The 26,428-nt window shown below is 45.4% G+C and overlaps 1 protein-coding gene across 1 annotated transcript; it reads right to left on the bottom strand.

Moving 5' to 3' along the window:
* Positions 1-1,290: 1,290 nt before the first annotated feature.
* LOC144101633 (uncharacterized) lies at positions 1,291-12,706 on the bottom strand. The gene is made up of 6 exons (XM_077634774.1): positions 12,696-12,706; positions 10,900-10,994; positions 7,933-8,052; positions 5,445-5,673; positions 2,582-2,741; positions 1,291-1,422 (listed from the first exon to the last, which is right to left on the bottom strand). The coding sequence occupies exons 1-6, from the start codon at positions 12,704-12,706 to the stop codon at positions 1,291-1,293; spliced, it is 747 nt and encodes a 248-aa protein (XP_077490900.1).
* Between the last annotated feature and the right edge of the window lie 13,722 nt (positions 12,707-26,428).

Raw genomic sequence — 26,428 nt, 5'->3', positions numbered from 1 at the left:
TGCTGTATATTAATATTTACAATGAATAGCTACCAATTAACCCAACAAGAAGTTCTTAGAGAATCGAAGCACACACACATTCAGAGGCTAGGCCTAAATGTCTGGCTTGTTCTTCGCTCAGTGTGAGCGTCCTCTAGTGGGCCGTCTAGATATCACCGTTATACAGCAACTGACAGGTGCTGAGGATCGTGACTTTCTGGGTTGGTGATATTCGCATCTTGATAGCGCAAAGAGGCACTGAGAGGCAAAAAAAAGGGATACAATTAGCAAATTTTGGACAAGGATGCCTGTGAATGGAACACTTTCCTTGTCAAACATTCACGCTATGGGAGCTCACAGCCCGAAAGGAACACAAAAACAAAAACCAGGCACAGCAGCGCTGTGTGTCCGCTTCTCCGTATTTTTTTATTCACGCTGTGACTACCGTTATCATTAAAAGAAGTCTATGTTCAAGTGAAAGTCCCGGCTTACAACGTAACCAAAAAAATCTCTCGTTCTCTTCTTGGCCAAGCTTAATGGAGTGGCATGCACTGGCAGTTAGGAGGTGTCAGGTACCGTGACCCAGAGAAATTTGGCACATGTGGAGCTTAGTTGAGTGCCCTCATAGAAATTGGATGCTGGGTAGAACTTTCTGAATCTCCTCTGTGCCAAGATAGAAGGTAACAGGTAGGGTAGTATTTTGTCACGGGAGAGACACAGGAAAAGAATACATTGCAAGAAGCACTCAGGCGCAGTAGAGGTCCTGTCAGACTCTTGAGGGTTCTGAAGAGCGTGTTGTCGGGCAAGTTGGCTTTGCATGATATGGAAGAAAGCCAACTTGAGGGTTCACCCATTGGCTACCTCATCTTTTCATATGATTGAATGGTTGAACTATTGCCCAGTGCAAGAAATATGCTGCAATATATCATTGATTATAATGGATTTCCACTTTCTGATGCAGAACTCCAGGATCCGATGTACCCTGTAATGGGTGGGCGTTGAGAAATCTGCGCCTCGTGAGTTTCTGTGGGACCTATCGCAATCTTATACGTGGGTACTCTGGCACTACTCTCTCATTGCGATAAGCCCACCCTAGTTGGGATCGAACACAAACGTTCGCTCAGAGACCATGCTTCATAGCCACTGAGCCGCCGCGGCAGATGAAACACATCACCTAGTAGCTAGTGTCCTACAGCTGTGGACAGAATAATCCAAAGACTTCAGCTGCAAGTGAATTTACGCTTATCTCTTCTTCGCTCTAACGTCTTAGTCATGTTTCGCGCTACAATGTGCCGACCTTTTGAGTGAAGCTTACATGACAACGTCGTTGATGAGGTCAATCTCCGCCTGTGTCTGGCGCGGCGTCATTCTTACGCCAAACACGATGCCACCCAGGAGGTGCAGGGTCTCGGCGCCTCTCGTCCTCTGGACCTGCCTGAGGAGCTAGAAAAAAAGCGTGTTTCGAATGTACATTGGTGTTCGTTATTAGATTCAACGCACGAGATGCTGCAGTTGCGTTCACTTCAATGGACACCGAGTACAAATGGTAGTTTGCGTTAACAAGTCGCAAAAAACGAAAAACGAAACAGGTGTGTCGGCATCACCGGCGGATTTAGTAATTTAGGAAATAAAATTCGTGCGTGAACACGAATTTCTTGCTTGGATTCCAGAAGCGACGGAACACTTCCACAAACTTCAAAGCGTTGGCAACCTGTCTTTCTGGTAAGGAGGACGTCAGGAGTGTGAATGGCTGGCGGGAAGATTTTTAATAGCGGTTTTATCGGCGATAAACGTGTCGTTCGCTGCCGTACAAACGGTCACCTGGCCAGAAAGAGCACGGGAATCAATTTTCGCTGAGAACAGTAATAGAATATAGATCTGCTCATCGTCTCTTAAACGAATGAATATGCCTAGCAGGCATTGCGGCTATGAGACACGTCATGGGAAATAAAAAGTAAAGAGCTTTGTTCCCCTCTGTGAACAGTGAAAGGAACGTATTTTCATTATTTACTTATATCTTAAATTTGAAATACCTATAGTGCTAGAGGAACCACAAGAAGCAGATACAGACTCGACGAAGTTTATCCGAAGCCACTTATCAGACATCTGAGGAAAGCACTTAGGGTCCCACGCGTTTCTCGAGTCTATTTACTTCAGTTTACGCACTTGACCATTATTTTTGCTTGCTTTCCATTACTCTACATTAAAGCGAGTCGTTTACTAAACATGTGTTATTCTTCTATTTTTACAATTTCATTTTTACACAAAAGGGCTTTGTACGATGCCAATTTCTTGGTTGGCATCGGCGCAGTAGAACTTTAAAACTGAAACCTCCAGTTTTCACCTGAATGACTTTCCAGTGGTAATGCTTTTCATGATGGGAGGCTGTGAGGCACATTCAGTATTGTGCGCTTGGGGGAATGCGACGCACATGCACACACATTACTTGGCACAGGCTCTCGCCAGGGTGCCCACTCCAGCGATGGTCACGTACATTCACCTCCGGACACGAGTGTCTCTGGAGTGTCCAGATTTCAGGTGCGCACGCCCTGGTGCAAACACAGAGGATAGCTCGAAGCGGCCAAATACGCGGTGCACTAACATTGAATAGATCCAGGGTAGCCTTGATGTTAACCTCGGCAGGAGACGGGGAAGTCTTGGCGTCGAGCACTCCGAAGTGGAAGATCCCGTGTTGGTGGAATAGAGCCAGCAGTTCCGTTCCGTTAGAACCATCCAGCGCTTCTCGGGCCTCCTTAGCGTATCTGCACATGAAACCAAGACGCGCACAATGCGTGGGACAAGTTAGAAAAGCTACAGACAATGAGATAAATAGCCGCTGTTCAAGCTTTTACGCGGTTAAGTTTCACTTAAGATTTTCCACTCCAAAGCTTAGCTTAGTTACCATCCAGTATCGAGAAGCGCCCGACAACATGGAGCAGGAGGGTTTCGTGAGGAAGCAGGTACCTGGTGTTACTAGGCATTGTGCGCATAGTCTCTGGGCATAGTGTCTGGGCATAGTCTGGGCAAAACAGTCTCTTGGTTGTCTGACCTCGACAATGCTGACCGGTTCTTTCTCATGAGCGACGAGCAGAATATTGCGCCTCCCATTTTATATTGAAAGCCATCCTATATATTGGCTAAGTGACTTGTTGCGCCGCAGCTGTGCTTTGACAGAAGAGGGAAATTTGTTGCAGACAGGAAATTCGAGGCTGTGCGCCATATTACCCGAAGCAGCACAGGTAATCGGCCGAATATTGGAAATATATTGGCAATGGTCGGTCCTACAAAGGACAAGAGTGAAACCAGCCAATTCCAATATTGGGCCCATTACCTGTGCTGCTAGGGAAACTAAGAGCAGGCAGATGGACACAGTTCCTTCGTATGTAGCCGGGCATCGGATATCGCAAGACAAGGGTGATTAAAATTATCTTTTGGTTAAGAAAACTTTGAAGCTTGAAAATAAATAGCTGGTTGCACCGTTCATAGGGAGAAAAATACCAAATAGGAATAACCGCGAATTTGGTATTGGCGGTTTTTTTTTAACTTGCGGTTAGCGTCAACTAATTTTCACTTAGCAACAAAGAAAGTGAAACGGCATACAAAAGCTAGCAAACACTTTTATTAAGACACTGTTCGCTCTGTTTGGAGATATGCAGCGACTTCTACAGTGAGCGTAAACAGACTCGTGAACAATGTTAGCACGATAAAATTCAGACAGGTGGGGGAAAGTGTGTGGTTCAAATGCAAATGCCACCAGAGACTTTGACAAGGAAGAGTTTATGCCATGGGAAGGATTACAGTTAACACAGACCTTAGTTCGGTCAGACCGCTCGCGAGGAAAGCTCTAGAAGCCGGGCTGAAACGAGACACCACCACATTTCTAGCGCTACCGCTGAGAAACTTATAGAAGGCGTTTCACCTAAGATTTTACACAATTTTGTAAGAAATAGGCATTGAGTTAGACGACAGCTTTTTCGGCACAGCATAGTCAGCGGTGCAGTACATCAGAATACAGCTAGGACGGGCTAACTAGCAGGATGGGTATTGAAAGGCGTGTAGCCCACCGTATGTAATATCGATATAAATATTTAGAATTTCGAAAACCGTGTTACCCTTGGCGCTATGGCCCAACCAATTCTGCCTACATCGCGCAAAAATACATGCGCTTCCGAGAAGCTTGCAGGCAAAGCAACCTCGCCAGTGCACGTAACTCGTCGAAATAGCCGAATATGGATATTACGTACGGTTGTATACACGCCTTTCAATAATTGGAGAGCCTAAAACAAATAGGTAAAAACGTAGCTATGTAATATTAGTTAACCAGCCTACTAGTTAGCACGTCTTAGCTGTATTCGGATGTACTACAGCGCTGACTATGCCATGCCGAAAAACCTATCGTCTAACTCAAAAACCTATTTTACAAAAATGTGTAAAATCTTAGGTGAAACACCCTGTATATGTAGGCGGCCAATATACGGCTAGAATTTAAGTGACCTTATTTTTGTCCCCACTTGCCGCTTATTTCAAAGCTTTAGCTCTAACGCCCACTTCCCCTTCTACCCAACTATTTTGGGGCCTATTGTTGAGGCAGAAATACAGGCCCTCTTGTGTTGACCTGTCCTGCCTTTTGCTCGCATTTCCTCCTCCCATTCAACTCGCAGTCTTCGACGATTTGCTGAAAGGCATTGCAGTCGTAGAATGTACACTTGTGAACAGAGCGCGCAACCGTAAACTAGCCAATCAGTACACCATCATCATCATCAGCATCATCATCACCATCATTATCATCATCATCATCAGCCTTACTACACCCACTGCAGGGCAATGGCCTCTCCCATGTCTTTCCAATTAACCCTATCTTTTGCCAGCTGCGCCCACCCTTTGCCTGCAAACTTCTTAATCTCATCCGCCCACCTAACATTCTGCCGCCCCCTGCTACGCTTACTTTCTCTTGGAATCCACTCCGTTACCCTTAATGACCAGCGGTTATCTTGCCTTGGCATCATATGCCCTGCCCAAGCCCATTTCTTTCTCTTGATTTCGACTAGGATGTCATTAACCCGCGTTTGTTCCCTCACCCACTCTGCCCGCTTCCGGTCTCTTCACGTTACTCCTATCATTTTTCTTTCCATAGCTCGCTGCGTTGTCCTTAACTTAAGCTGAACTCTTTTCGTTAGCCTTCACGTTTCTGCCCCGTAGGTGAGTACCGGTAAGATTAAGCTGTTGTACACTTTCCTCTTGAGGTAAATTGGTAAACTGCCACTCATGATCTGCGAGAATTTGCCATATGCGCTCCACCCCATTCTTATCCTTCTAGTTATCTCCCTCTCATGATCCGGTACAATCAGTACAAATGGTTAGAAAGGGATAAATTGCGGACGTGAAATCAAGCGCAAGGGGCAGTCATGAACATTCAGGTTCACTCTTAATGTATATGAAGGCTATAATGAAAGTGGTGCACTTGCCCGAACTCGAAGGCGACGCCAAACTCCGACCCTGCCCTCTCGGTCGCCCGCCGCATGAAGTTGGTGAGCCGTTCGCTGGGCTCCGTGCCCAGGTTGTCACGCTCCCGATATCCTATGGCTTCGTAGAAGATGATGGAACAGTAGCCGATCGGGGGTAGCACGATCCAGTTGGAAAGGCCGTCGGCGCCCAAGGTGCATAGGACGGGCATCGGGTCGCAGATCACGTCGGCTGAGAGGGTGACCAGGGAAAGACGGAGATGACGGTACAGAGCGAATACGAGTGACAGCCTTAGGCTGGTTGGTTGCGAATGAAAACAATGCAAGGAATGAAACAAGGTGTAGTAAAGGTAACATTAGGACAACTCAGTGCATGCTAAAATGTTCAGAACGTACGAGGAAATTTGAAGGACGCAGACAAAGAAGGAGGCGGTTAAGAAGGGAGAGCACAGGACGGTAGGAATGAATCTGCCTTGAAGGCAGATAAAAATTAAGGAAAATGAAGGAGGACTAAGATGATATCAATACACGTGGTTTAGAGGAGTAAGAGGACAAACAGGTTTTATTATATTAATTTTAAATTCGTGCGGGAATAGTCCCCATTGGTTTCGGCTGGCGCTCTAAGCCCAGGACGCCTTTGGCGCGCTTAATCAAATAGTCGTTGCTGGTTTGGCGGGTGCAAGCTCGGCAAAGCAGCCTGCTACAGAGATAATGCGTGGTTAGGGACGGGCGGTTGGTTAGTGTGTCGGTGGTGTTCGCGATGTGCCACAGTCGATGCAACTGCGCATGAGTGGGCAACCTTGTTGGGGAATATTTGTTTAAATCAAGCACAGTTTAATTCAAGCGTTTGCCACTGTAAGTCGCTGGCTCACCACGCTGCCCTCACCACGCTTCAAGAGGTGCAGAAGCCTGTTACAGAGACCATTCCGCAGCCATGTCATTGTGGATTAGCGGGGATGGGGAATATTTGTTTAAATCAAGCACAGTTTAATTCAAGCGTTTGCCACTGTAAGTCGCTGGCTCACCACGCTGCCCTCACCACGCTTCAAGAGGTGCAGAAGCCTGTTACAGGGACCATTCCACAGCCATGGCATTGTGGATTAGCGGTGTCCGTGTGCTTTAATCACCGGCGTCATATGGCGGAGCGGCTGGGTTCGATCCCCAGTGCTGTCATTCAATCATTGGCTTTAAGGTTATTAAAAGCTTGCTCCCTCACCTGGTGCATTTTTTTGTGAATCAAATGACTCGGAAAAGGTGCCTTGCCGACACCGCTGCTTAGGTAGGTCAATGAATCGTTACGCCATCGAACAGATCAAATTTTCTGCGTGCGGCAAAGCCTAATTGTGACCCACTTACATAACTACTGTCAGCTTTCATTGTACAACGAGATTTTAAGCTACCGGCTTCTTTCTTAAGCCATCCGAATAGGAATGGCGAGCATCGGATCACACAAAGTTCGTACCGGTTTCAGCTAACCGCTGCCAGTGGGAGTAGAGTCCAGCAACTCTTGAAGTCTCCCCCTTGTCCTCAATATCGTATCTTGTTTTATAACACTTATAATCTGCAGTACTATTAACCAACTAGTCCGAATTGAGTACGAATGGAGAGATGGGCGAATTGATACAAAACCATGAAAAAAACTAAGCGCAAAATGAACTGGTAGAGAACAAATTTAGCATAAAGCGAATTTTTTTATTAAACCTCCACCCGGCATTGTGTATTTTTCCTTTTTGTATACGTTCTTGTTTCATTTATCGCTAATTTATTTAACAGCACGAAGAATAGAAAAAGCTGCATGTAGCGGCAGTTGCAACGGGAAACAAAAACAGACTAGCCTTCCGAATACAAACATGTGAAATGTACATATACTATTCAGGTAAGAAAAATTTAGTCGTTTTAACAGCGCCAGACGATGCGAGTGGTTCACAGGCAACGACTACATGGACTATATCGAACGTTTTGCAACAAAATTTCGCCTTCGACAAAATGAAATTGCTTTACAAAACACCATAGAAGATTTCAGTCTGCATGCTTAAATGGAAGATTTAATGATGGCAAGACGACTGGAATCTTATGTCGCCGTTTGATCCTCCTTAATTCTGATTTTAACAGTGCACAATGAAGACGACACACTAGAACAGGGGCAGGACCGAAAACCAACAAGCCCAAGCTGCTGTTCTGGCTAACCACCCTCATTAACTGTGAGCGCTGTCCTCAACAGCGCTCTTAGCAACTGACGGCAATTTCGGCAATCTCCGTCTTGTTATTGGACTGGCCGCGGCACAGCCAACGGTAGTAAACTGGCTGAGGCTTCGGCTACTTCATCATTTACAATGTTTCTGAAGTGTAATGTCATTTCTGAACGTAAACAAAATTTTCTTTTGTACGGTACTTTGTGATCGAAGGATTTGCTGGCGCTTGTTTTTAGTGCCCCTTGAAGTGCACAGGTGGTGGAAAGCTTTCGTTAGGAACACGTATCTGTGTCACTCACGTTTGTTGCATCGCAGCGGCGCCCGCTGTTTCAGGCGGAGAACCCTCCTCGACGTGGTGCGTGCCAAGTGACGGGCGGCTTGGAATTGTGACAAGTCGGATCCGTATTGCTCCAGAATCCCTACGGGGAAAAAAAAGACGCGGGGACGGGGTGTCCCGCCCAAAAATAAGAGGGAGGTCATCAGTCGTCTACGCTCAGTCTCAGCCCATCATGTTGCAAAGGAATACTAGAATTCCGTAGCAGTGCGAAAAACATGACCATAGCGTCTGGATGATTTATTTATTTAAAATGCGTTTGCTTCAGTTTGCACTTTCAAAATATTCAAACAAGGGGCGTTTAAAAAAGAAAGAAAATTTTTTAGGAGCATACCTCCACGCTACGGTGGACGTTATTTAGAAATCACGTTAATTAGCTAGACGATTAAATTAAATTTACTAAGCTTTTAAATTAACCCGGGGTGGTGGTCAATGCCAGTGGTCAGTTCGTAGCCATTGTTGCGTTTTTGGCCGATTCGAAGAACGACGAGCAAGCAGCGACATTGAGCTTCTTAGGATCTCAGCAGCAAAGCGAATAGGCCCAATATTGCAAATATATTGGCAAAGGACTAGAATTAACCACCCTCTCTCCCCCATTTCCAATATTGGGCCGATTACCTATGCTGCTTGGGGAATCCCTTTATTCCATCGCGGGAGCCGGGCAGGAAAAGCACATTCAGTGCTCCGTCCTGGCGCATATATTTCCCCGCATATCAGGGTTTGCATACACGCGTCATGAGCAAGAAAACACAACGAGACGTTCGGCGTGACAGAGGGTGTTGTCAGGAGAAGAACATAACACCATGCACAGGACTATAACAAATCAATTTTGAAGCGATAGCAGACTGTGAAATTAATTTTTTAGTCGCCGCATTGCATTGATATCTTTTTCGATAACGGTTTTTTGTGCTGAACTGATTCTTCCCCAGCGATGAGTTGCACGTGCTGCTGACAATTCCTTTTATCTTTTCCTTTGACTCGGGCTTCCGAGGAAGGGAAAGGGGGCCGGTGGGAGGGTTGCTTGATTTATGTTTTTCGAAAACGGCTTGTTTAAATTGCGTGTTTCAGCAATAAGCCCCATTTGTGAGTCAGCGCTTGTCTGCGTCGTTCTCTCTTCGTAACTCGTGTTCCTTTTGCGCTATTTTTTTTTTGTCATGAGCTTTACTACGCCATGTAGAGCCGATTTCGCCGTGCCTGGCACAGCCCTCGACTGCGCATGCGCCGCGCAACAGATGCAAAAAATATTCGAGGGCTGCCTAAAAATCAGCGGGCACGCACATTCAATTATTAAAAAAACTGCCGCACATGCCGGTAATCGAACCAAGGCCTTTGAAATTCGATACGTTGACGCTTAAGCTCCGCCACGACGTTTGAATATGAACAAAGACGCGTCTGATGAATGGACAGGTTTGTTAGAAACGTATCTCTGAGATCAATACTTAGGCATACGTGAGTAATTATATGAGCATGAAAATTACAGCTGCCGGATTTAAGCGAGTAGCATTCGTTTCGAGTAAAATTCCTCCGTGCTTGGCGTGCGGTCGCAACACCATCCTGTATCAACAACTGAAACCCCCCTTCACAATGCACGGCGCTGGCCCGGCAGATGGCGCGCGTATCTTCTAAATAAGCGGCTTCCCTGAATGCTGATGTCCCATCTAATCAGAACTCTATCGCGTTTGACTTAAGGGGGAGCTTAAACGTATGCGAATTTTTTGAAACAAAGAGAAAGTCGTTTTCAAAAAGTCTGCAGTGTGGGACAAGCAACTAAATTTTTTCCGCAAAAAAACTGAAACCGAGCGCATGAGGCGCGCCGCTAGCTCTGCACCAAAGCCACACCGCAGGCAACGTGATGCAAATAATACGGCGCGAAATGCATACTATTGTAGAGCGGCATGTATTTGCTGTTGCCTCATTGGTCTCAAAGATAACTGTCGCATAGATTGTTTTTTCTGTCGCTAAGCGAAGATGGAGAAAAAAGCCATGCCGCCGGTAGGAACGTCAACACGACGTCAACACGACGTCAACAGGATGTAATAGGACGTCAACAGGACACGCTGCCTTTGCAATAACTTCCTACTAGCCTGATGTGTGCACTGCTGTTTAGAGCAGGAAAAAGCAATACACTGAATTGATATGCTCCGCTTTTTGAATGATTTTTCCTTTTTTTCGAAAACTGACGTTCCATCGGCTTGTCCACGGCTTCAATTTCGCAGCTAGCCCTAACCAGCTGATTTATCTAATTGAAAGGTTCCTAAATGGATTAAATTATTAGGCACTTACCTAGGATGGTTTTATTTTAAGCGACGTCTGCAGTGGCTGCAACTTTCTTCCCTGATATTTTTCCCTATTATTTCGCTTTCCCTAATTTTCAGAAATTTTGAAGGTTTTTGCTGAAACGCCCGCTACGTGAGACACGCACAAGAAAATTAATCGGGAATGCCGGAAGCTGCTATTTTACTCTATTTCTTGCAGCGAATAAGGCACCCCCAATGATTTGGGGCCCCAAATTCGTTTTCTCCCGCTATTCCACTGCTTGCTTACTGCCGTTCATGTGATTGCCGATTTCAGAACGATAGTTGTAGATACGAGCTTTTGCAGATTGACGAATCTCCGGCTTTTTGTCGTATGCTGTAGCCCGAAATCTGCAGGTTGGACCTGGTGGCCTCAGTTGTTTAGACTGAGCAGTTAGTATTAATAGAATTAAACATTCAGTATAATAGGTCTCCCATGCAATGAGTTCATAGTCGTAAAAAGGCGAGAGAGGCGACAAACCTCTGTGCAAACACTTTGAATAGTCGGTAACAACCAGAGTTACAACAGCTACGCGTAATGCCTTAATATGGTATGCTTGACGTCAAGTTGTAACCAACTATTGCAGGCTCGAGGCAATAGTGAATGCCACCGCTTGTACGTGGTGCCATGTTCGCACCTCGCCAGATGAAGAAGTAGGCCAGAAACATGCAGCCGAAAATGCTCAGGGCAAAGAGAGCGATAATAACCTGCCGGGTGTTCTCGTGGGCAGACCTGCAAGCAGCCAGAAAGAAGGAAAGAAAAATGGGCGCTTCGGACATTGCGTTGTGGACGTTGCAAGGAAACGAAGGATAGTCGGCGCGTCTTATATCAGCAGCAGGTTCTGTTGAGGCAGTCTCGAGTTCGAACCCGACCGCGGCGGCTGCGTTTTTATGGAGGCAAAACGCTAAGGCGCCCGTGTGCTGTGCGATGTCAGCGCATGTTAAAGATCCCCAGGTGGTCGAAATTATTCCGGAGCCCTCCACTACGGCACCTCTCTCTTCCTTTCTTCTTTCACTCCCTCCTTTATCCTTTCCCATACGGCGCGGTTCAGGTGTCCAACGATATATGAGACAGATACTGCGCCATTTCCTTTCCCCCAAAACCAAATATTATTATTATTGAGGCAGTCTCGACGTGGAGGCACGGACGTATATTAAGGCAAAAGCCGTTAAAGGCTCATGACTCGCCAGCGGGGATGTTCGCACAATAGTGTCACATCATAGCTGTCAGTCAAACGTGGGAAGGTGTTCACAGAGATTTCGAGTTCTGAGAGCTAAGGCATCCTTTCCTCAAAAACCATTCTTTTCCTCAAAACACATGATTTCCGTAACCGTAACCCGACCGCGGCGGCTGCGTTTTAATGGAGGAAAAACGCTAAGGCGCCCGTGTGCTGTGCGATGTCAGTGCACGTTAAAGATCCCCAGGTGGTCGAAATTATCCCAGAGCCCTCCACTACGGCACCTCTCTCTTCGTCTCTTCTTTCACTTACTCCCTTATCCTTTCCCGTACGGCGCGGTTCAGGTGTCCAACGATATATGAGACAGATACTGCGCCATTTCCTTTCCCCCAAGAAACCAATTATTATTATTATGTAAGCAGACAAGTGTCCTCCCAGTTAATTAATAATCCTCATGAGGTTAATTAATAATTAGATAATGGGTAATCCTTTAATTGATAATTCGTCAATTGTGAATTTGTAATTGATTGATTGATAATTGATGAAATAGTGAATGAATAATTAGTTAATTAATAATACTAGTGGTTGGTGTAGAATGTCGCAACTGGGAACTTAGTATACGATAATGCACTGCGCAGGCGCAAGGCGCCAGCAGACAATGCCCCTGTGCTTCAGCCTACCGCGCATGCGTGTGACGTCACTGAGCGGCGCCACCATCGTTCGAGAGGAGCGCAACCCAGGCAATCTTGCCAGGCGCCTCCTGAACGCCGATCTGAAAGGATGCCGCCTGAACGCTCTTCTGTGTCTCCAACAACCAAGTGTGCGCGCGAATGAACATCAGCGAAAGTGTCGTGTCTTGAAGCGAACAATTGTGTAGTCATTAATAAACATCTTCACCACACATCAGAGACACAAGCAGCAACACCGCTCTAATGGCTTTCGTCTCACCTCACTTTAGGTCAAGCAAAGTGCCCCCCCCCCCTCTAAATGTTTCGTCATTTCGGTATAGTGACGCCCCTTCCTATAAGCTGCAGTGGGATTTATCCTGTTAGGTGACGTCACTTCTCTACAGGTAATCAGTGAATTATGTAACCTACAACACATCCCTTTCCCTATGAAGCTTCTTAGGTTATCGCAGTGAAACCGCAATTTCCGCGTATTCAGAAGGGACACATAATATTGAGCACATTCATGAAAGCGAAATCACCGTTCGGAGAGTGTGAAACACGTCGACCGCTGGTCCTGAAGTTTTATACCTTTGCGCCATGCCACTAATATCTGGGTTTCTTCCACTGTGGCAGAACATCTATAAGGGATCCAGGACCGTTGCTTATAAGGGAAGAGTTGGTTAAGCAGTGAGGTACACAAGACATTCGGATTCAAGCGTCGCCTAAAATGTCGCTTCCAGGAAAGAGCACTGCTCGACCAACTAGCCCGAACGCAAGCTTTACTTAACTTTACTCCACTTAAAGCTCTCTTCACGGCTGAGCACATGATTTTTCACTAGCCGATGTCCAAGCAACGCACCCGCAACGCTCTTTAAGGAAGGGGGTTCAAGCTGGACGTAAATGCTTACATGTTCACTGAAATGTTGAAACAAGAACGTGTTATAAACTGTCAGTCGCTGCTTTTTCTAAGGAAGCAAGGTTAGCGTTAGAAACACATTAAAAGTGACCAGCTATATGAATGGAATGTCCACAAGCATGCGAAAAGTGCACAAACACTGGCTAAGAACTCTATGACCCATGCACTCCAATTAAGCCTTTTATAAATTCTATACATTCGGCCTATCACCAGTGCGTGTGTGATTCGAGCACCAAAAGTCAACGTCTCAGCAGGGACGCCGCTTTTTCAAAGTAGATTTTCACAAAAGCTTATATTGCGTTTTGTGTACGATGCGCTTCAAGCCTCCATCTTTTCTGAAAATCAAGGGAAATGTAGCGTCGCAAAGCAGTTTATCAAGCCAGGAGGTTGTCCTGTTCAGCTGCTGAGCAAGACGCTGTGGGGTATGAGGTATCGGACGCCGAGGCCCCATTTCGGTGTACGGTGCGACCGTTAATGAACCGAATACGAATAGCACAGCTTCGCTTCCGTATCGAATACGAATATTGTAGCTAAAAACTGAATTGAATACGAATCGAATATTACTGCAATTATTCGCTGCTTCTACGAATATTCGCACAGAATGAGAAATCGTTCGTAACATTAAGGCGATACTTGTGGCACTGCTCTTGTATGGTGCCCTAAGTTTAAAACCTATGAAGTTAGAGCTATGGCTGTTAAGAGACGCAGCACTCATCTTGACTAATGGGTTGCAACAGAAAGTCGCTTTATATTAGCTCTAACACGATCAAGTTATACACAGGAAAACTGTCTTTGCTTGGTTTGGTCAAAGAAACTTTTCTTATGCACTTCACCCCATAAAAGCCGAGCGCTAGGCCGGAGGAAGCCTTGTGCAAACATTAGATAACCGGTGGGCACCCGACAGCCCCAGAACATCACCGAAGGAAATGTGACTACTAGCAGCTACGTATGAGCCGCAGCCTCCGAGGTTGAGCTTCAAGACAGGGTTTTCCTGAAAATTCCTGAGTCTTAGAGGCCATGTACAAGCATTATGAACGTCAGCATAGAAATAGACCGCGTCGTGGACCTCCGTCACCGTTTTCACGGAACGATGGTCCACGTCGTCGGTGTAAGCTATTTCGTCGAATACGGCGAGCCTCATTCGAAACTCCTGCCATTATTCTGAAACTATTCGAAGAGTGGAGACCATATTCGAGTTTTTTCGAGTAATTTTGAAAATGCACTATTTCAAACGTTCGAATACCCGAATAGAGAGATATTCGATTCGCTATTTGAAATTTTCGAATATTCGCACACCCGTATTCCTGTCGCAGTGACACTTTATCTCTTCCTTTCACTCCTTTTTACAGCCCATTTCTGGCGGCGTGCTTGAGGTGCCCACCGAGAGAGAGGTAATGAGCTTTTTCCTTCCTTGTAATGAATTCATATTACGCAGCTATTTGAACTTCTCCTTAATCCTTTCCCTTACGGCGCGGTTCAAGTGTCCGCCGATATGTGAGACAGATACTGCGTCATTTCCTTTCGCCAACATCCTAGTTCCCGAGTTCGAACCCGACCGCGGCGGCTGCGTTTTTATGGAGGAAAAATGCTAAGGCGCCCGTGTGCTGTGCGATGTCAGTACACGTTAGAGATCCCCAGGTGGTCGAAATTATTTCGGAGCCCTCCACTACGGCACCTCTCTCTTCGCCTCTTCTTTCACTTCCTCCCTTATCCCTTCTCTTACGGCGCGGTTCAGGTGTCAACGATATATGAGACATATACTGGCCCATTTTCTTCCCGAAAAACCAATTATTATATTATATTTTTACATCATTATTTTCTTAGTTATCTACACGGCCTGGTGAAAATCAGACTACAAATAAAATGAAAAGCAGATATTTTTTAGAATGTCGCTACGAGAAGTAAGAGTGACCAAAGAGAAGAAAGCAACAATCGCAAAGACGCAACAAAATTAAAAATAAATAAAAACAAGCATAATTTGTGTGGATGCAATATGACAAAATGGCATAGTAATAACTAAATGAATCAATAAATCTGTGATTGAACTGCTTATGTTAGTTCCGTAGCTGATTCGAGCGCTTACAATTTTTTGTCAGTTGAAGATCTTGCCGAACTGCCATCAGCTTCCATCGAGCGTATTGATGACCTGCGAAGATCACAGAATTTAAAAAATAGAAAAAAAACAGCCCTGCTTTGAGTTTCAATTTATTTATCGCGCGGGAGACTGCCTGTGCACATGTGTCATCTTCTTGGTTAAATTTGTTTTTGTAGCTTCACGTTCAAAGACAACCTGATCTATTTTCTCAAAGTAGGGAACTGCCTGTTTAATTTTCACGGGATGATTTCTTCCCCTGAGTTTCATTTTCTGAATTTGTATACAGTTCTACAGTCTGGTTATTTTTTATTAAATTAATCCAGTTCTTGCCTTCTGCGTTAGTTACTTGCGTGTTTTACCACAAGGCCTCCGAGGGCACCACCGCGCCCTCCAAATTTAGCCACACAGCTTCGGCACAGCAGTACTTCTTGTCGTACCAAGCGTCACGGCGCACATACACATGGCCAGCCCAAGAGCTCTTTAAGCTGTCGCGAGAAAGCGAGAATCGCAGAGACAGGAGACCATTTGCGCCAGCCCTGAAAATAATCATTGTCTCCGTCGCCTGACCAAAACAAAAGCAATTATGCCGCGCACCCTGTGGCAGGAATGCAGTGCGCGCTGTCGCTCTTGCTTAGAGAGGCATTCCATCTCCCTCGTGAATACCGCTTAAAAGATTAAAGTGAGTTTGAGGCAGGAGTCGCATGCTCATACTCACTCTTGCTGTTGGCGGGTGTTTAGTGGAAACAACTGGCACCAAAGAATCGAGTACAAGAGCTTTTTGAAATTCATGCACATTTCTACTGTCCGCCATTGACAACGCCTTGGCTATAGCAAGCTCGGCAATCATGATGTCGAGAGTTCCAGAGTGCGAGTCAGACAACTATTAATGCGGCCAAGTAGCTTTGAGATCTCGGCACTTGATCGGCCCATCAATCAGCCCATAAAAGATATGCATGCAATAATCTTTTGCGTTAAATAATTCTACAAAACGCGCTGATAACATAACTCTCACGAATGTCTCGAACACTGTCTAGTCCTAGCAGTCTCACAGGAATACATGTCACTGGTTCTTTTATAAAAGGACAACCCCGAAGATGAAACGGCTTACAGTCCACAGGGGCTAACAGTACAGACAACAGATCCTCCTAAAACAATACTTATAGAACACATCCAATCGTAATAACGTCTTGCTTCTCAGGCCTCCCTTAATAATATGTAAGGGGCCGTTCCATGACGATGGAAAGGAACGAGCTTGCACGAAATGACAAATGCCCTCGTTACTTCTATTATAAGGTTTAAAATTCCTTTTGGATTATTTATAAAAATAAAGTTAGAAGGCAGGAAGAAAAGCACTTGTCGCCCATAATTATTGAGTAATCAATATATGAATGCCCAATCTTTGTTCTCTTCCACACCCGCGTAACCTGTGTATGGGGACCTCTGTGAAAAAAACAAACAGCTATTACTTCATTACAAAAAAATTTATCAGCCTCACAGCATGGTGTATGCTCTTTGTTAAGCACATGCTGAAAAACGATTATGAACAGGCGCAGTCAATTTAGAGCATGTTTAGAGTAGAAAAGCTCCGAATTTGTTTTTATCACCTTCAATGCCACACCTCGCCGTAGCTGCCTTCAAGAAAAAAAAAAGGCATTGATGTCTTGCATTACAGGGATGAAGACCTGACCAGCTGAACCGCATATAAGCCTGCGGTTACTCAAGCGGTGCCATTTAGGTAGCAATATGATACCCCGCCTTGGTACGATTCCCTAAGAAAGCGCTAACCTGAATTGCGACTGTGGCTCTCCGTGGATTCCGACTCGCTTGGGGACGGCGGGATCAGTTGGGCTTGGGAGTCCATGTTTCTTGTGAGAAGATGCCACAGAGTGTGAAATAAGGGCGGAAAACCACTGAGGCACAGAGAGCGGTCAGCGTTGTAGCAAAAGTGAAATAGAAAACCGCCAGTTTCTGTAACTCTCAGCGTTGTTCGTTGCTTCTTTTTCCTCTACACGTGCAAGACGCCTTTATGTTGTTCTCCAAGCGTCTAGCTGCACGTGCTGACCCTGGGGTGTCAACCAAGAATCAGACGGCGTTGGAAGGCTAATAAACAGGACGGAATTTTTGCGAAAAAAGTGGTGGGGTTTAAAAAAAAAAGTAGTTAGACCGAGTAGACGTGCATAAGCATGTGTTCATTCTTCGCCTCTTCTTTCTGGGATCTTCATGAGCACCCAACTGCGTTTCTCGCTCTTCATCTTCACACCCTTTCTCCACTAGGCGGCAGGTGGCGCCACTCCCTCCTCTCATTGGCTGCACCTTTCGCGATGCTGCTCCGAACTAACCCGAGCTTGCCCGAGTTGGTAATACTGAATGACCACTTCAGCCACGCAATCTTTCCTAAGCCCTGCAAGGGCCTCACGAAGGCGGGGGAACACTTACTCCTTCGCCTTTATACTAAAACACTTCTGTGCCCGGCAGTAATCAAACATTTCGACCCTGCGTGCACAGGGGAGTGCCCGCACTGCAGGGAAAAGTCTTCGGACATTTACCACATGGTGTGGACATGCCAATCAACTCCGCATCTTCCCCCTATCCCCAACCCTGCCTGGGAGGAATGAAATTCATGATAAAGCGGCAGGGTTGCGAAGCGGCAACTGAAATAACGACTATGATATCAAAGATGACACAATCACTTGGTATGAATATTGAGAATGAAGCGAACGGACAGCTTAATTATAGATGCACCAAATCCATCTGTGAGGTATGCTCTGGGGGGGATATAGGGGTGTGGCTTGAAAGGAAGATAAGTATTTAAATATAGTGCTCTTGTGAATTTCTACGTACTCAATTACACGACGTCACTGGGATTCTAATTGGGCCGGGGATGGGTTACGTGGACGATGGAAGAGTGTAACCTGGATGTAGTGGTTGCCTGCTTCGTGCTTCGTGTGATATCATGAGTCTGAGGGAGATGGAGGATTATTCTTGTGTACGCACTTGTCGAAACTTATCCTAGTTGCTTGCGGAAGAGTGGGTATGCGGGTGGCGTTAGCCTATAGTGTTTATCGATAATGTAACGGTCGTCGAGAGAGTGATCCCAGAGTACTTCCCAGCCTAGAGCCTGTGTGTCGTGTCCGACTGTAAGATCTTGTGATGTGGTCTGTCGTGCGCGTGTGCATCTGCAAGCGGGCATACTAAGTGTATTGTAGATAGATAATCTGTGTTGTTCTTTCTGAGCATGAATAGTGCGGCGCATAATTTAGGTCCGAGAATAGCCACAACTGGGAGTGAGGGGCGCTAATGCACCGACCCAAAAAGACCACCGATGTCGTGTGAAGTGCGTTTAAGAAAGAGAAAAGAAGTTTGAAAGGGTGTATGGTAGGCGTGGGAGGTAGAAATCGCAGAGTTTCAGTGGCTCGCGAGGATTGAATGTTAAGGCAGACGACGTTGTATTTCAGTTCGCCCGGGATATGCAATCGTTCCAAAAGGACCGAGAACTGGAGAATCTTGCCCAGCGGAAGTGAACGGCGAAGGCCAGAAGATGTCGACCAAGGTGAGTGGGTTACCGTGAAGCCTCGATAGCCGATGGCGTACATTACTGCCCTACATGCTATGACATTTTTCGTGCCAACATCTCTGATGTTTACAACGGCCTGCTTGTGTGAACGAGTGAACGAGAGAGTGATGACAGTCAGTCTCGTTCCTAGCTCAAAAACCCATGTCGCTCAACTACACCCCCCTTCTCCACACCCCCCCCCCCCCACCCACCCACCCTGCACGAAGCAATGGCAGAACGTCTTCATAACAAAGGCGCCCTTTGAAACGAAACTAGAGTATAATGAAATAAATAACATACTTCCCACATCCCATCGCACCACAATTGTCAATTCGCAGCGGATACCACACACTTGCTGTGAATTCATTTCTAATCTCGCTCCCCATCGTCTTCCGGCCGCGGAATAATTCACACGATTAAACCAAGACTTTTACCCGCCGCGGTGGCTCAGTGGTTAGAGCGCTCGGCTACTGATCCGGAGTTTCCGGGTTCGAACCCAACCGCGGCGGCTGCTTTTTTATGGAGGCAAAACGCTAAGGCGCCTGTTTGCTGTGCGATGTCAGTGCCCGTTAAAGATCCCCAGGTGGTCGAAATTATTCAGGAGCCCTCCACTACGGCACATCTTTCTTCCTTTCTTGTTTCACTGCCTCCTTTATTCCTTCCCTAAAGGCGCGGTTCAGGTGTCCAACGATATATGAGACAGAGACTGCGCCATTTCCTTTCCCCCAAAAACAATTATTATTAAACCAATACTTCTCCTGTTACTGTTACGGACAGTCTTGAGACTCTCGAGACGGGCTTTCTGACAGCAAGGAGGGTGGGCGACTGGTCATTGGTCGAGATCACTTTCGCCGGAGGCCACGTTCCCTGATTCGTCTTGTATCGCAGCGTGATGTAGTGGCGGGGACCTTAGCGCCGATTCGCTCTGAAGCGCCTCTGATGCCGGCAACGCGGGTACCGAATCCACAACGGCCTCCAAAACGACGAATCCAAGAGATGCGTAGCATGTTCAAATCGAATCTCGCTCATGGACTCTCTCACTGTTGTTGGGAGCACTGCTTACAATGCAGCCAGGTGCACCCCGCCCCTTCAGTGAGCACTGTTGAGTCCAGGCATGGCGCCAGCAACAAAGAATCGGGAACGCTTATCTACGCACGCTGCCGTACCTTGAAAGAGAAACTAAGCACCACATGAATTACTGATTTACCCCCAGCCCGCACAATGCTGCAAAGGAAACGGAGACCTCCAGCACTAAATAGCCAAAGTCGACAGCACGACCAAGCCGGGCTCTAGGCACACCTACACCACAATCACCATTAAAGCGCCCCTACACCGTCCCAATCGACTCAGCCTCCACAAGAGGCACCCACACTGAAGCAATGCCTGCAGCCGAGGCTGCAGAATCCCAGGCAACAACGATCCATCCAGCGGAGCAAGTGAAGGAGGCCAGCCCAGAGCAGTAAAGGCTACTGCTAGTACTGGTGATCTTACCCACGCCAAATACTCCCCGAACTCTCCGCTCCATTTCTCTGCTCCTTATACAAAAAGCCGCCGCGGTGCCTCAGCGGTCATGGCGCTCGGCTGCTGAACTGAAAGATTCTGGTCTAATCCCGGCCGCGGCGGTCTCATTTCGATGGAGGCGAACATCTAGAGGCCCGTGTACTATGCGATGCCAGTGCACGTTAAAGAACCCAAGGTGGTCGAAATGTCCGCAGCCTTTCACTACGGTGTCCCTCGTAGCATGAGTTGCTTTGGGATGTTAAATACCCATAAACTAAACTAAACCTTATACTAAAAACCATAATTTCTGCCCAACTCCAAAACGTCTTTACCAGCTTATACCTAGCACGTTCACTGGTTCCAGCAAATAGCAGATAGCTTGCTCTCTCCAATCTCCCCTTCTGGAGAAAAAGTAGTAAGCCTTGAAAAAAACGCCCCCACCCTTATCGCATTCGCTGAACCCTTATGGAGGATTGTTACACCCGCAGGCGGTGGCACGTGCCACAAGCAAGGCGGCGCAGCGTCAATGATGACACTGCTACACTGATAGGATTTATATAGTTGTGCCCAGTTTCCTGCATAAATTCAGAAGAGACCAGCGAAGATGCATATGCGGCGTTTATCGATTAAAGGTAGCACGGGAGGTCCACAAGACACAGGAGAATAAAGAGCCGAAAATACTCTGATTACAGGTAGCCACAATGGTTAGTACTACGAAGATAAGTGATCGGCTGCAAAGTTGTGGCGGACGTGAGTAGGAATTTTTTTGCGTATATTTATAACCATGAGATTCCGCCAACCTGCTGTGGACACGGGTATACCGTCGTTATAAACACTGCTGGACATGACGTCGACAGAACATGTGATGCTCAGGAGAGTTTTGTTCCAGAGTGCAGTAGGCCTTGAGAGAAAGGAAGTACGTTAGGAATCAGTACCGAAGATTGGGGTGGGGAGAAGGATGTGAAATTAGGAACGTAGGGTGGCCTCAGCTTTCACTGAATAGGGCTATAAAAGTACCCCACACCCGCTGGTTCTTCAACTGTTTAGGGTAAATAACTTGCGGCCAATTCTAATAGCGCACAGTGGTGCAATTACATCATTCTATCTTGCAAAACCCATGGAGCGCTTCACTATCTAACGAAACAACTAAACTTATACTAACTTTTTCACATTGTTCTGTAATTCTTATTCCTGTCATTTGAATATTTCGTTTACTCAGTTTTTTTTTAATTCTAGTATATGAAGGTTTCTGGAGAAGTACAACTGTAACTGTCAGTTATTCGGCTCAGGACTGGTGACGCCGTGATAGCTTCTTGAGGTGACACCTTAAAAAAGAAGCCTAAAAGGTTTCTTGAAATTTTTTCCCACATTATGATAAAGATAACAATTGACACAAGCGCCACTGAGGCCCCTTAAGCGCCTCGAAAAACAATGAGCTTGTCTAGTGATGACTGAAATTGAAGGAAACCAGCACAACGACCTGTACTTTCTGAATCTAAGAAGAGCTTCAAATAGGCCCAGTTGTTTTGTAATCTTCGACATTGTTATTGCGCTACTCAAGTTAACACAGACAAGAACGACAGGTGTCCGCCGAGATGTGAGACAGATACTACGCCATTATTTTTCCCCAAAGTCCTTTTTTTTTTCAGGTGTATATACAGCTACAAGCACAGCTGCGAATTTTGAACACTGCAAAGTGCAGCGTATTGTTTCTGCTTGACTTCCTTCGCCAGTTCAAGATATAAAAATTTGCCAAAACCGGAATTAACACCATAGATGCTGTGATTTCAGCCAAACATCCATGAAGATATGACAGTATATTTATACTCGTCCTTGCTGAATTGCAGATTAAGGTCAAAAAGCTCAGCCGCTGAACGGCTCTTGTAGGGTCTGCTTTAAATGTCCTTGCTGATCGAGATTCATACTGGCCTCTGGTCAATAGTGCGAGTGTTTCTCGCGACTTTAGTTCGCTGCCTCCTTATTTTTTTTTTTACGGCGTGGTCGAGGTATCTCTTAACTATGATACAGTTACTGCGCCTTTCTGTTTTTTTATTATCGTCTCGACACAATCTGTATTCAAGAGGAAATTCGTGCTTTTAAATTAGCTAAAAAACTCATTAGTCCTATTCGGCCAGCCACGTATGCTTCAGCGATCTTGGTGGAAGCGATGGCGAAAGGACCTCATTGATCATTCACGCTGGGAGGAAAAACACGATCCCCCGATAATTGGAACGCTGGGAAGCGTCAAAGCTGCCGTCGTAAACAGCTTAATTTATCAACGTCAAAGATAAGAGCGAAGCACAGAGCAAAAGATAAAGAAAACGGCGACATTGACTGGAGTTGCCATGCACTTTTCTAAGTGTACAATGAATATCCCATAAGACAAAACAGACGCGCAGAATTTAGAATTCCTTCATAAAAGAGCTAACGATAAAATTTCGAAAAAATACACTAGAAGTATAAAATTATTTTTCCCCGCATCGAAAACATCCCAAGTTATTAGCATGCAGATGGCCTCCAGTAGTGATGCCTACATTAAAAAAATATCATGCATAGTAACATACAAAGTAGTACAAAAAGAGAGCCCCCGCTGATGCTCTATTTCTTCTTTTGTTTTTCTTCTTCGAGGCCCGTCTGAAAAAGGTCAGGGCGGCATTGGGGACATCTCAGCCAATTAAAAATCTTCGCAGCTCCAGCGCAAGCTTGAGCGCTTACTGCAATCATTTATGTTATACAATGTGATCAATGAATCATTCCGACCCATTAGAAACAAATCGAAATTTCTGTGGCTCACTGAAACTTGGTGTTAGGATAAATAAAATTAATCTTATAGTTAAATAATCACGGCGATTTAATTTCGCCTACAGTAAATTACACAGGAAACCCATTCCTCTGAAGCTTCACTATGGTCACTACTTAGAGTGCCCTGATGAACATAATTGCAATGTCATCATTGCTGCAGAGATGAATTCGTGTCATCCGTAAAGACCTTCAGTATGTGGTTTCATTAGATAAAATACCTCATTGCATATCAAATGAACAAATGATAGCCATGAGTTTTTGCATATTTAAATTGATTTAAGATATCTGAAACCTCTAACTGCTGCTCATCGTTGTGTGGTAGCCTGCCTGAACATTGGATTGTTCTAAAGTATTAGATTGTTAATCCCTGTTACTGCTGTAGAAATAAAGGGGAAGCGGCTAGTTGTAAAGACTGCGGTAGAAGCCTGGAACGCGTTCCTTTCAAGATTTTGTTTTTGTTTTCACTCAATTTTAGCAACTAATGCAACGCGTGCAAACAGATAGTAACGAAAATTTTTAGCTCCCTGGAAACATTTCCTTTAAAGATTACCTAATTAGGAGGGCTATGACCTATCATGACTATCAAGTTAAGAACCAAGCTGCTTCGAAAGATTTGGAGTAATTAAATCTTGTCTCTGCTAAACGTTACATTCATATGGGATTTGGCGAAAGAGTGGCATGTTGCAAATATTCCTTTCAGGTGGTAAAATTTTTATTTACAGAAAAAAAACAATTTGCTTTTCGAGCCCACAGTGCGAAACTAAGCAAATGATTACGCATCAATTCTGCATTAGCAACACCAAAATGGGCACTCGCAAAGAGCGGAAAGTTGTTGTATTTCGAATTTTCTTATGTGTCAGGCTTCTTAAGGTAAATTAGAAGAGCTCAGCACAAAAGCACTCAATTCTTGCACGCAGTGTTACAGAACACTGTAAGGCGGTTTCAATTCATTCGCATAAAAAAAAAACTCTCGGTATAGTTGATATGTTGCACACCATAGCCACCGTCAAACGATGTGAAACCTGCGGAAGAACTGCGTCAGCAAAGATATCGCTCGGGATCAAATAATTTTTACTTCTCGCTGCCTCGTTGAGGGTTTCGCCGGAAATGTGAAGAAATACTTCCAATCTTGTTCCAATTCCAATAAAGTTATTTTTTGGCGTGAATATAGTCAGCGCAAACAGGCCCTCTATTTCTGTCAGTATTGCCCGCTATAGTTTTTACCACGTGAGGAAACTTTTCAGTAAAGCTTAGTATCAGAAACAATGACTTAATTTAGTTTTTCGTTCTTCAGCATTACCTTTTAATGGCGTACCATAAATGCTTACTACGCAATAAATTTCCAATATTACACATATAATCGCCGAAAAAACAGTCTGTTTCACTCGTTTCCTAATTATAATGTGGTAAAAATTAAAACGAGGTAGAAAACCACTTGTTTTGCAAATTACAGCAAAATGGAACTGTGAGTACCTTGAAAATATTTCTTGTATAAGCTAAACAATACTATGAATTTCTTGCTATTGCGAGCAGCTTTTTTTTTTGTGCGCTAGCACTTATAGTGGCCTTTCCCCGCATTTAAGCGTTGTGTGTTTGTCTCTCTCTTTGTTTGTCTGTTGGTCTGAACCCGGCTTTGTGGCAGGCTGCTCACCTGCCCACCGTGTCGGGTGGCAGCCCGTTTAATCGTGACAGGCTGCTTGGGAAGAGGAGCCTGGGTCGCAACCCAACCCAAGCAACCCAAATCCTGCCGATGGCAGCACCTGCCATAGCACGTGCCTTGTGCCACTGTGCAAATCCTCACATGCTCACCGGGTGGCTTACTTGCCAAGGCGTAACCGGTGTTAACCAGGAGAGAACCTGGGCCGCTAATTAGGCGGAACCGCCCTTAAGCGCACCGAACTAAGCAAAACGAGCAGCATGGGTTAAGAGAATGTGATTCGAATTACGCTTTCACAGTAGTTAAACGGGAGAAGTTGGCGTGGTAATTACGAAGTAGCCTGGTACCACATAGTAGGTCGTAGCTCTAACTGACAATTTACTTCATGCCAGCGCACATATCTGTATTCGGCATAATTACTCGAATCGACCAACATTTTTTTCTGCTGGAGGAAGAAAATGTCAAACGCTTTAATTATATATGCGCATTAGTCACGCTTGTACGTTACAAGTGAAGCGTTGCTTCTGACTGTACAGAACAAAATCCTTGAGCAAAAACTACGTCTTTTCAAGGAAGTCCTGAACATATAGAATTTTTATGCAGAACGTTCCCTCATTACATTGTGCGGCGAGTTTCTTTTATAATGCGTATAAGCATGCCACCACTGTCACATTTCACAAGGCAACACAACTGGCTTATGTGATATACACATTAATATTGCACGCACACCGAAACTCTGGCACGCCGCTAGATGGGCTGATCATTTACAACGGTCGAAGGAACCTAGGATCGGAAATAAAAATTAGCGGGAGTTGGCGCTTTTGTAAATGTATGCAAACTGCAGCGAGCACAGTGCGTTGCAAAAGTCTTAAAATGTCATGCTTCCGTAATGTACCAAGCGGGCAAGAAGAGATTTCAAAGCGCTAGCAGTGGGTCTTGGAATTCGTTAAGTGCGCAAACCAAAGAAGAGATAAAAAAAAATTTGTAGCTCCTGCGCCGCATACGACACAACGGGCTTGGATCTTCGCACGGAAGAAAGTGCACAATGAAAAATCTGTGCCACCACCCGCAAACTTAATGCAAATCCTCGAGCGTGTGGTTTGAACCGACATTAACTCCGCGGTGCATTGGCCGCTGAGTCCGAGACCATGCTGTACGGCATGGTTGTGCCGGCTGTCTGTAGCATGTGATCTGTAACCACCTTGGCAAGTTCCCTGATACAGCGACAAGGCTAGCCGGCGCTAATGTCATTTGTTGTTATTTTATATTAGATATGTTTAAATGAAAGACGGACCACGTCCTGCTCTCTACCCCGAAGTGGTGTTGCGCAGGGGAGTTCGTAAGCTTCTAATGCTTATTTGTGCGAAGTATATATGTATATTTCTATTATGAAGGGTTCTAAAGAAGTTTACGTGTAGAAGATGTCATCGAACTATCAAACTCTGGACTGCAATGAACTAGGGAAATGATAACGGCTCAGTCGTTCACCAGAACTAGCTTCCCGTATAATTGGCTGTTAATCCTCTACCACGTGATAAATCGATTACATAAGAACTTACCTAGCATTTGTAGCCTTCTTTGGCCGTTAAAAGCTAGGTAAGTAATTAGCCAGAATTAAGCCATGATCGGGAGAGCAATTTGGAAAGGTTAGGTGATATCGTATTTTGAAAAAATTGGCTGCAGAAATTGTTACATTCAAGAGGCGGACTGCATCGTGTTTACGATATCTCACCAAAGCCTAAAGTCCTATGCGGTGTGTACTTCTCAGAAAGGAGTGCAAGATGCTCTTTCTTTCTTG

The sequence above is a fragment of the Amblyomma americanum genome, chromosome 8 (genome assembly GCF_052857255.1).
Source record: "Amblyomma americanum isolate KBUSLIRL-KWMA chromosome 8, ASM5285725v1, whole genome shotgun sequence".
NCBI classification, from domain to species: Eukaryota; Metazoa; Arthropoda; class Arachnida; order Ixodida; family Ixodidae; genus Amblyomma; species Amblyomma americanum.
Note: the sequence above shows the minus strand (reverse complement) of the source record. Positions and strands in the feature narration are given on the sequence as shown.

Coding starts and splice junctions, on each gene's coding strand:
- LOC144101633 (XM_077634774.1), bottom strand. Junction 2,742..5,444: donor GGCGTCGCCTTCGAGTTCGG/GCAAGTGCACCA, acceptor TTTCATGTGCAG/ATACGCTAAGGAGGCCCGAG. Junction 1,423..2,581: donor CTACCCTGGATCTATTCAAT/GTTAGTGCACCG, acceptor CTTTTTTTCTAG/CTCCTCAGGCAGGTCCAGAG.